This window comes from Heptranchias perlo, unplaced genomic scaffold (assembly GCF_035084215.1).
Source record: "Heptranchias perlo isolate sHepPer1 unplaced genomic scaffold, sHepPer1.hap1 HAP1_SCAFFOLD_852, whole genome shotgun sequence".
NCBI lineage: Eukaryota > Metazoa > Chordata > Chondrichthyes > Hexanchiformes > Hexanchidae > Heptranchias > Heptranchias perlo.
Genome location: NW_027139890.1, coordinates 19,210 through 30,481, shown reverse-complemented (window position 1 = coordinate 30,481; position 11,272 = coordinate 19,210). Strand labels below are relative to the sequence as shown.

Sequence of the window (11,272 nt, the reverse complement as noted above, 5' to 3'; positions counted from 1 at the left end):
ACAGGGCGCTGGGGGAGAGGGGTTACTGAGTGACAGTGTGAGGGAGAGGGATTAACATCAGTAGAGATACAGTCAGTAACACAGGGCGCTGGAGGGAGAGGGGTTACTGAGTGACAGTGTGAGGGAGAGGGATTAACATCAGTGGAGATACAGTCAGTAACACAGGGCGCTGGGGGAGAGGGGTTACTGAGAGACAGTGTGAGGGACAGGGATTAACATCAGTAGAGATACAGTCAGTAACACAGGGCGCTGGGGGGAGAGGGGTTACTGAGAGACAGTGTGAGGGAGAGGGATTAACATCAGTAGAGATACAGTCAGTAACACAGGGCGCTGGGGGGAGAGGGGTTACTGAGTGACAGTGTGAGGGAGAGGGATTAACATCAGTAGAGATACAGTCAGTAACACAGGGCGCTGGGGGAGAGGGGTTACTGAGTGACAGTGTGAGGGAGAGGGATTAACATCAGTAGAGATACAGTCAGTAACACAGGGCGCTGGGGGAGAGGGGTTACTGAGAGACAGTGTGAGGGAGAGGGATTAACTGCTCCCTGTTCTCGCGAACCACTGATGCAGACTCTGTGCTGCGGCTTTAGCGGAGGTGCGAATGGAGATGTTTTATTTGAAGGGAGTCCTGAGGTGTTGAGCTTTCTCTGCGACACTCCTGCCTGTGTCAGTTGGTGATGGGTGTCCGCTGGCCATTCCCCATCCAGTCGCTCCTTTCCCATCGGACACACCTGGTGGAATAGGGTATGAACATTCTCACCTGGCCACCTTTCCCAGCAGGTCCAAACCTTCACACACTGAATCACTGAAAAGTACAGTGATTATATAAAACACAGCAGCCATTTTGTGCATTAGTAGATCCCATAAATAGCAATGGGTCAAACTCCCCCCCTCGCTCCTCCCATCCTATCAGAGAATGGGACTCCCCCTCCCCCCACCCACCCCCTCGGAGAATGGGACTCCCCCTCCCCCCACCCACCCCCTCGGAGAATGGGACTCCCCCACCCCCCACCCACCCCCTCGGAGAATGGGACTCCCCCTCCCCCCACCCATCCCCTCGGAGAATGGGACTCCCCCTCCCCCCACCCACCCCCTCGGAGAATGGGACTCCCCCACCCCCCACCCACCCCCTCGGAGAATGGGACTCCCCCACCCCCCACCCACCCCCTCGGAGAATGGGACTCCCCCACCCCCCATCCATCCCCTCGGAGAATGGGACTCCCCCACCCCCCACCCACCCCCTCGGAGAATGGGACTCCCCCACCCCCCACCCACCCCCTCGGAGAATGGGACTCCCCCACCCCCCACCCACCCCCTCGGAGAATGGGACTCCCCCACCCCCCATCCATCCCCTCGGAGAATGGGACTCCCCCTCCCCCTACCCATCCCCTCGGAGAATGGGACTCCACTCCCCCCTCCATCCATCCCCTCGGAGAATGGGACTCCCCTCTCACCACCTCTGTCCATCCCCCAGAAGTGGTATCAAGCCATACACATCTCTCTCAAAGCTTTATTAGAATGACTCTGTTAACTGGAGGATCTGTTGGAGCATCTAAAGCAGATGGTGTCAGTTACTGAGTGAGTCCCACTTCACCTCTCAGAACTGCCCCAAGCAAAGCCCCAAGGGACCTGGTCCTGTGTTATGGGCGGGGTCCAGGAGCAAAGACCAGTCCGAGAAGCCGCACCATGAGGTGGCACTGATTCCCCGTCCCGCTCCTCAATCAGTCCAGGCTATCGTTTGGGGCTTGCTTGCTGAACATCCCATTTCTTCGATAGAAAGCAGTTTCTATCATGGCTGAGCGGCCAAAGGTTGGTTTCTTGTACTCTGCGTCTTCATCTGTGAAGAGAGAAGCAGAACGACTGAATGAAGTGTTCCAGCCACTCCCACGGACTGGTCACTGCTCCCTGAAGGGACACATTCTGCAACCCAGACTTGGCTGAAGAGGGACGAGCAGGAGTCTGATATCAGGATTGGGTGTCAACCGAGAGCAGACATGGGACACGGAGCTCACTCTCTAAACTGTAAGCTTCCAGTCTGAAACGTGTTTGGGAAACCAGATCCAAGCTCCCCAATTCAACACCAACTGGCAGAAACACAATCATTTCATCTCCCGAGCCACAGCAGGACATTAGAAACCGTCACAGTTATATTAGTGAGGTTAAATATCAGGGGGAGCTTTACTCTGCATCTAACCCTGTACCTGCCCTGGGAGTGTTTGATGGGACAGTGTCGAGGGAGCTTTACTCTGTATCTAACCCTGTACCTGCCCTGGGAGTGTTTGATGGGACAGTGTAGAGGGAGCTTTACTCTGTATCTAACCCTGTACCTGCCCTGGGAGTGTTTGATGGGACAGTGTAGAGGGAGCTTTACTCTGTATCTAACCCGTGCTGTACCTGTCCTGGGAGTGTTTGATGGGACAGTGTGGAGGGAGCTTTACTCTGTATCCTGTTCAATGCCACTGTATGGGATTACAATGGACTAAACCTATTCTTACTGACTCCAATTTTATTAAAATGTATTGAAATGGAGGTACATTCAAACCAGTCTGATCATATTGAACCCAACTAGAAAAAACCCTTGTACTCACCTCAACTGTAGACTCTTTCCTGCTGAAAGTACGGTTTGTCATCCAGAGAGAGGATGGACGTGAGTCCAGATGTGAACCTGGTGTGTCGGACAGTGTCTGACACACGGTCACACCCACTCGCCCTCCAGGAAGCATCTCCCTCAGGTGAAATGCAGTATCTAAATATGCACCAATCCGAGTCGTCCTTCCACTGGGCTTAGTGATCCCTCCTAGTGTTACTGACCCCTGACCTTAACCCGCAACACTGACCCGACCAGTAATACTGACCCCTGACCTTAACCCGCAACACTGACCCGACCAGTGATACTGACCCCTGACCTTAACCCGCAACACTGACCCGACCAGTAATACTGACCCCTGACCTTAACCCGCAACACTGACCCGACCAGTAATACTGACCCCCCTGACCTTATCCAGCGATACTGACCCTGACCGTTCCCCTCCGGCCCCTACCCTGGCTGGGCTCAGCCACTCACCTAATTTCCAGCCGTAGTCCCAGGAAGAGGTGATTGCGAACTGGTATTTCTCAGCGGGGCCTTTGTTTGTCCGAGCTTTCAGATATTGGTGTCTGCCTTTCTCCTCTTTAGAGAATCCATCGTAGAGCAGGGCGCGCACCTTGGGGGTGACCGGTCTCATGTAACTCAGAGAAACCGTCCCAACTTTCTCTCCGCCATCTCCTACTTTTGGCTCTTCCTGTTTTGCCTCCTCAGCCGATCCCTCCTCCTTTTTCTGTTCTGATTCTTTCAGTCTGCTGAGGTCTATGTGTGGCAGTGCAAATAACTTCTTCTGCTCCCTCCCTCTCACTGGGAGTTTGCTGGGATCAGCCTGAAAACGCTGCACCCAGCACAACCGCAGCAGCTCCTCTTTCGTGATGCTTTCTTTCCAGAAGTTTTGCATCTGGGTGTCCATGTTGAGCTTTCTCTCCATGGTGATAGGTGATCAGTGTTTTAAACATGCATACATACAGGGAGAGCACAAGAGACAGGGCCTGAAACCAGGGCTTTCTCCACATACTCACCCTGTCTCCATACTGGTATCTAAGCAGTCAGTGTTACACCCACAATTGTACTGAGCGACAGGAAGTGACATGAACAATGAGACTGACATGGGGGGCCAGAAAAGATTGAACAGGCTGGGGCTCTTTTCTCTAGGAGAAGGTTGAGGGGTGACCTGATCGAGGTCTTTAAGATTATGAAAGGGTTTGATAGGGTAGACGTAGAGAAGCTATGAACCTGTACTCCTAGATCTCTTTGTTCTATAACTCTCCCCAACGCCCTACCATTAACGGAGTAGGTCCTGGCCCGATTCGATCTACCAAAATGCATCACCTCACATTTATCTAAATTAAACTCCATCTGCCATTCATCGGCCCACTGGCCCAATTTATCAAGATCCCGTTGCAATCCTAGATAACCTTCTTCACTGTCCACAATGCCACCAATCTCGGTGTCATCTGCAAACTTACTAACCATGCCTCCTAAATTCTCATCCAAATCATTAATATAAATAACAAATAACAGCGGACCCAGCACCGATCCCTGAGGCACACCGCTGGACACAGGCATCCAGTTTGAAAAACAACCCTCGACAACCACCCTCTGTCTTCTGTCGTCAAGCCAATGTTGTATCCAATTGGCTACCTCACCTTGGATCCCGTGAGATTTAACCTTATGTAACAACCTACCATGCGGTACCTTGTCAAAGGCTTTGCTAAAGTCCATGTAGACCACGTCCACTGCACAGCCCTCATCTATCTTCTTGGTTACCCCTTCAAAAAACTCAATCAAGTTCGTGAGACATGATTTTCCACTCACAAAACCATGCTGACTGTTCCTAATCAGTCCCTGCCTCTCCAAATGCCTGTAGATCCTGTCCCTCAGAATACCCTCTAACAACTTACCCACTACAGATGTCAGGCTCACCGGTCTGTAGTTCCCAGGCTTTTCCCTGCCGCCCTTCTTAAACAAAGGCACAACATTTGCTACCCTCCAATCTTCAGGCACCTCACCTGTAGCGGTGGATGATTCAAATATCTCTGCTAGGGGACCCGCAATTTCCTCCCTAACCTCCCATAACGTCCTGGGATACATTTCATCAGGTCCCGGAGATTTATCTACCTTGATGCGTGTTAAGACTTCCAGCACCTCCCTCTCTGTAATATGTACACTCCTCAAGACATCACTATTTATTTCCCCAAGTTCCCTAACATCCATGCCTTTCTCAACTGTAAATACCGATGTGAAATATTCATTCAGGATCTCGCCCATCTCTTGTGGTTCCGCACATAGATGACCTTGTTGATCCTTAAGAGGCCCTACTCTCTCCCTAGTTACTCTTTTGCCCTTTATGTATTTGTAGAAGCTCTTTGGATTCTCCTTTGCCTTATCTGCCAAAGCAATCTCATGTCCCCTTTTTGCCCTCCTGATTTCTCTCTTAACTCTACTCCGACAATCTCTATTCTCTTCAAGGGATCCACTTGATCCCAGCTGCCTATGCATGTCATATGCCTCCTTCTTATTTTTGACTAGTGCCTCAATCTCCCGAGTCATCCAAGGTTCCCTACTTCTACCAGCCTTGCCCTTCACTTTATAAGGAATGTGCTTACCCTGAACCCTGGTTAACACACTTTTGAAAGCCTCCCACTTACCAGACGTCCCTTTGCCTGCCAACAGACTCTCCCAATCAACTTCTGAAAGTTCCTGTCTAATACCATCAAAATTGGCCTTTCCCCAATTTAGAATTTTAACTTTTGGGCCAGACCTATCATTCTCCACAGCTATCTTAAAACTCCGCAGCCTTCAACATGTCATCGATGATGACGAACACCTCGCTAAGGCCATCCCCACACCTCCACTACTCGCCTTGAAACAGCCACCCAACCTCAAACAGACCATCGTTCGCAGCAAATTACCCAGCTTTCAGGGGAACAGCGTCCACGACACCACACAACCCTGCCACGGTAACCTCTGCAAGACATGCCAGATCATCGACACAGATACCACCATCACACGAGAGGACACCACCCACCAGGTACATGGTTCATACTCCTGTGACTCGGCCAACGTTGTTTACCTCATACGTTGCAGGAAAGGATGCCCCGGAGCATGGTACATTGGCGAGACCATGCAGACACTGCGACAACGGATGAACGGACACCGCGCAACAATCGCCAAACAGGAGGGTTCCCTCCCAGTCGGGGAACACTTCAGCAGTCAAGGACATTCAGCCACCGATCTTCGGGTAAGCGTTCTCCAAGGCGGCCTTCGAGACACACGACAACGCAAAATCGTCGAGCAGAAATTGATAGCCAAGTTCCGCACCCATGAGGACGGCCTCAACCGGGATCTTGGGTTCATGTCACGCTACACGTAACCCCACCAGCAAAAAGGGGGAAAAAATTTATGTTTTTAAAAATTCTCTCTCTCTGCCATTTTGAGTTTCTTTCTGCCTGCCTGTGTAATAGACACAATGTATATCGAGTGTACTGGGACGTGCTGTTCTCCGTGACTGGCCTGTTTGAATAACAACGACACCTTTTGATTGGTGTGATGCTGTCCCAACATAGTATAAGATATGCGATTTGAGAACCTTTTCATTCATTCATCTGACGAAGGAGATAATCTCCGAAAGCTTGTGATTTTAAAATAAATTTGTTGGACTATAACCTGGTGTTGTAAGATTCCTTACATTTGTCCACCCCAGTCCATCACCGGCATCTCCACATCATCTTAAAACTAATGGAATTATGATCACTGGTCCCAAAGTGATCCCTCACTAATACTTCTGTCACCTGCCCTTCCTTATTTCCCAAGAGGAGGTCAAGTTTTGCCCCCTCTCTCGTCGGGCCATCCACATACTGAATGAGAAATTCCTCCTGAATACACTCAACAAATTTCTCTCCATCCAAGCCCCGAATGCTATGGCTGTCCCAGTCAATGTTGGGAAAGTTAAAATCCCCTACTATTACCACCCTATTTTTCTTGCAGCTGTCTGTAATCTCCTTACATATTTGCTCCTCAATTTCCCGTTGACTATTTGGGGGTCTGTCATACAATCCTATCAAAGTGATCTCTCCCTTCTTATTTTTCAGTTCTACCCATATAGACTCAGTTGGCGACCCCTCGGATATATCCCCTCTCACGACTGCAGTGATGTTCTCCCTAATCAAGAACGCAACTCCCCCTCCTCTCTTCCCTCCTGCTCTATCTTTCCTATAGCATCTGTACCCTGGAACATTGAGCTGCCAGTCCTGCCCCTCCCTTAGCCATGTTTCAGTAATAGCTATAACATCCCAGTCCCATGTACCCATCCATGCCCTGAGTTCATCTGCCTTGCCCATCAGACTTCTTGCATTGAAATAAATGCAGTTTAATCTGGACTTCCCTTGGTCTTTGCCCTGCTTTCTCAAACCATCTGTCCAGTCATGTTTTGTACACTCTCCCTTACTGCCTTTTGTTTCTGTCACCACTTTACTTCCCACTGACTTCCTGCATCGGTTCCCATCCCCCTGCCACATTAGTTTAAACCCTCCCCAACAGCACTAGCAGACACTCCCCCTAGGTGCCCAAAAGCTTGGTCAAAGAGGTAGGTTTTAGGGATTATCTTAAAAGGAGAGTTAGAGAGGTTTAGGGAGGGAATTCCAGAGCTCAGGGCCCAGGCAGCTGAAGGCACGGCCACCAGTGGTGGAGCGATTATAATCGGGGATGCGCAAGAGGCCAGAATTGGAGGAGCTCAGAGATCTCAGAGGGTTGTAGGAGGTTCCAGAGATGGGGAGGAGAGGCCATGGAGGGATTTGAAAACAAGGATGAGAATTTTAAAACTGAGGCTTTCCCAGACCGGGAGCCAATGTCGGTCAGTGAGCACAGGGGGTGATGGGTGAACAGGACTTGGTGCGAATCAGGAGTTCAGGACAAAGTGCTTTCACGTACACTGCAAAAAATCAGAAACCAGCAACATGAGTGAGAACCTCTGGTGTTTATTTATTGATCAGAGACGAGCAAAACCACAAATACAACACAAGGGAAACTCGATAGGACCGGATAAGAAGCACTTTGGGCAGCCGTTAGCCAACACAAACCAGGAGCTGCCTGACAAGATTGTGAAGGTTCAGTAAATAACCATCCTGATAGTGGGATAATCATAAACACCAAAACCCTGGGACTCACATCAAAACATCACTAGATAATCATGTTAGACATTAAAGATTTTGATCAAAGCACTGACCCTCCCTCCCTCCGTCCATCTACACTGTCCCATCAAACACTCCCAGGGCAGGTACAGGGTTAGATGCAGAGTAAAGCTCCCTCTACACTGTCCCATCAAACACTCCCAGGGCAGGTACAGGGTGAGATACAGAGTAAAGCTCCCTCTACACTGTCCCGTCAAACACTCCCAGGGCAGGTACAGGGTTAGATACAGAGTAAAGCTCCCTCTACACTGTCCCGTCAAACACTCCCAGGGTCAGGTACAGGGTTAGATACAGAGTAAAGCTCCCTCTACACTGTCCCATCAAACACTCCCAGGGCAGGTACAGGGTTAGATACAGAGTAAAGCTCCCTCTACACTGTCCCGTCAAACACTCCCAGGGCAGGTACAGGGTTAGATACAGAGTAAAGCTCCCTCTACACTGTCCCGTCAAACACTCCCAGGGTCAGGTACAGGGTTAGATACAGAGTAAAGCTCCCTCTACACTGTCCCATCAAACACTCCCAGGGCAGGTACAGGGTTAGATACAGAGTAAAGCTCCCTCTACACTGTCCCATCAAACACTCCCAGGGCAGGTACAGGGTTAGATACAGAGTAAAGCTCCTCCTAAATCTTCCTGAGATTGACAATTTAGTTTTGGGTCTAATCACAGTAACGAGGCTGTCACACGCGGACCGAAGACTCCTGTCTGCTGAATGTGGGTGGGATTTGATGGCAGCCCCCGAGGAATCAGCATTCTGCACATTGGGCCAACACACAACAAAACAACACAGGCGAAGACTGGTGAAGGCAGCTCATGCCCCAAGCCCACAGGGGGTGACGCCAGCTACCGGAAGTCGTCAGCACTGAACATTCCCTTGGCACGGCGCAGGATGGAATCCTTGGAAGCATCGTACGGATGTTCCTTGGAGGGAATTTCCAGCACAGCGGGAATCGAGAGAGTGTGGGCATCGATGATGTGGCGAATCATCTCCGCGATGTACTGGTTGATCAGGATGATCCCGATATCATCACGGCTCAAGAAATTCCTGCAGGGAAAAGGAGGAAAGTTCACTGACGGGACAGCTCCCGATATCGACGGCTGGATGGGAACGGAGGGGTGAGGGGTCACCAGTCTCCGGCCTGAGAAACCGGAGTCACAGGCTGCCCTCTGACCCCGAACCAGCTAAACTCACCCACCTCCCCCCGGGACAGGATCCGCGACCCCCCCTCCCCCCGGGACAGGATCCGCGACCCCCTCCCCCTCCCCCCGGGACAGGATCCGCGACCCCCTCCCCCTCCCCCCGGGACAGGATCCGCGACCCCCTCCCCCTCCCCCCGGGACAGGATCCGCGACCCCCTCCCCCTCCCCCCGGGACAGGATCCGCGACCCCCCCCCCTCCCCCTCCCCCCGGGACAGGATCCACGACCCCCCCACCTCCTCCGGCCTGGGCCCGGGGTCGAGTCGCTGCCACCGGATGAATCCACTGCCCGAGTGACCCCGGCCCCACTCTCGGGGTCTCCCAGCAGGCAGACCGATCGCCCAATGGGACCCGGAGCCAGAGGCACAGCAAGATCCCACAAACAGCGATGACGTCACTCGTTCCCCCACCCGAGGGGGGAGACCGGGCCTGACCCTGGGGGCAGAGGTCAGAGTGCAACCCACTCGGCCTCTCGCTCCCATTGGGCAAAATTCCCTGAACCAAGAGCCAAACCGACCAATCATCTTCCTGGGATCTTGCTGTGCACAATGACCGCCTTCGAACTGGATCCCGGAGGCCCGGCGCTGATCCCCGGGCTCGGGTTCCCCCCTCCCCGGAGGCCCGGCGCTGATCCCCGGGCTCGGGTTCCCCCCTCCCCGGAGGCCCGGCGCTGATCCCCGGGCTCGGGTTCCCCCCTCCCCGGAGGCCCGGCGCTGATCCCCGGGCTCGGGTTCCCCCCTCCCCGGAGGCCCGGCGCTGATCCCCGGGCTCGGGTTCCCCCCTCCCCGGAGGCCCGGCGCTGATCCCCGGGCTCGGGTTCCCCCCTCCCCGGAGGCCCGGCGCTGATCCCCGGGCTCTCACTTGAAGGTCTCCTCGATCTCGGCCACGCTCGTCTCCTTCTCCACCACCAGGAAGTTGGGCCTGCGGTTCTTGTTGAGTTCGCCGATGCCGCCGAGCAGGAAGCCGGTGCAGGTGTCCTCGTCCCCGAGCACAGCGATCAACTTCCCGCGCATCGCCATCCCGCTCTCCGAGGCCGCGGCCCCGCCCCCGCCTTATATACCCCGCGCACCGCGCCGCGCGCCTGCGCACTTGCCCCGCCGCGTCACACGCCCCTCAGCGCCGCGCGCAGTCCGACCACGCTTCACTCAATGCGCGTGCGCACAGAGTAATGCCCCTCAAGATCTGAGCATGCGCTGAATGGGATAGTCTCATCTTTGGGCATGCGCACTGATGGCCAGTTGTGAGGCGGGGCCGCGGATGGCGGGGTCAGAGGGCACGTCCGACCTGGCCTGGCCGGAGTCTCCAGGGATTGAAGATTAATCTGCTGGACATCACCGGGAACATCACCGGGAACAACACCGGGAACCGGGAACATCACCGGGAACAACACCGGGAACAGGGAACATCACCGGGAAAAACACCGGGAACATCACCGGGAACCGGGAACAACACCGGGAACATCACCGGGAACAACACCGGGAACCGGGAACATCACCGGGAATCGGGAACATCACCGGGAACAACACCGGGAACCGGGAACATCACCGGGAACAACACCGGGAACCGGGAACATCACCGGGAATCGGGAACATCACCGGGAACAACACCGGGAACCGGGAACATCACCGGGAAAAACACCGGGAACATCACCGGGAATCGGGAACATCACCGGGAACAACACCGGGAACCGGGAACATCACCGGGAAAAACACCGGGAACAACACCGGGAACCGGGAACATCACCGGGAACATCACCGGGAACAACACCGGGAACAACACCGGGAACCGGGAACATCACCGGGAACATCACCGGGAACAACACCGGGAACATCACCGGGAATCGGGAACATCACCGGGAATCGGGAACATCACCGGGAACAAAACCGGGAACAACACCGGCACCGGGAACATCACCGGGAACATAACCGGGAACATCACCGGGAAAAACACTGGGAACATCACCGGGAAAAACACTGGGAACATCACCGGGAAAAACACTGGGAACATCACCGGGAACATCACCGGGAACATCACCGGGAACATCACCGGGAACCGGGAACATCACCGGGAACAACACCGGGAACATCACCGGGAACCGGGAACATCACCGGGAACATCACCGGGAACATCACCGGGAACATCACCGGGAACCGGGAACATCACCGGGAACATCACCGGGAACATCACCGGGAACATCACCGCAAACCGGGAACATCACCGGGAACATCACCGGGAACATCACCGCAAACCGGGAACATCACCGGGAACAACACCGGGAACATCACCGGGAACCGGGAA

General features: G+C 53.7%; 2 protein-coding genes across 2 annotated transcripts; both read right to left on the bottom strand.

Moving 5' to 3' along the window:
• Positions 1-1,502: 1,502 nt before the first annotated feature.
• LOC137319502 (protein SPMIP1-like) lies at positions 1,503-3,858 on the bottom strand. The gene is made up of 2 exons (XM_067981647.1): positions 2,975-3,858; positions 1,503-1,891 (listed from the first exon to the last, which is right to left on the bottom strand). The coding sequence occupies exons 1-2, from the start codon at positions 3,513-3,515 to the stop codon at positions 1,722-1,724; spliced, it is 711 nt and encodes a 236-aa protein (XP_067837748.1). The 5' UTR covers positions 3,516-3,858; the 3' UTR covers positions 1,503-1,721.
• A 3,685-nt stretch (positions 3,859-7,543) lies between these two features.
• atp6v1f (ATPase H+ transporting V1 subunit F) lies at positions 7,544-10,032 on the bottom strand. Its single transcript, XM_067981649.1, has 2 exons — positions 9,836-10,032; positions 7,544-8,821 (listed from the first exon to the last, which is right to left on the bottom strand). The coding sequence occupies exons 1-2, from the start codon at positions 9,991-9,993 to the stop codon at positions 8,620-8,622; spliced, it is 360 nt and encodes a 119-aa protein (XP_067837750.1). The 5' UTR covers positions 9,994-10,032; the 3' UTR covers positions 7,544-8,619.
• Between the last annotated feature and the right edge of the window lie 1,240 nt (positions 10,033-11,272).

Bases quoted from the DNA above. Each gene is read 5' to 3' on its own strand.
- atp6v1f (XM_067981649.1), bottom strand. From the start codon at position 9,993: ATGGCGATGCGCGGGAAGTTGATCGCTGTGCTCGGGGACGAGGACACC. The intron at 8,822-9,835 runs GTGAGAGCCCGG...TTTTCCCTGCAG, and splicing joins GAGATCGAGGAGACCTTCAA to GAATTTCTTGAGCCGTGATG.
- LOC137319502 (XM_067981647.1), bottom strand. From the start codon at position 3,515: ATGGAGAGAAAGCTCAACATGGACACCCAGATGCAAAACTTCTGGAAA. The intron at 1,892-2,974 runs GTCGGGTCAGTG...AGCAGTGACCAG, and splicing joins CAGGGGGGTCAGTATTACTG to TCCGTGGGAGTGGCTGGAAC.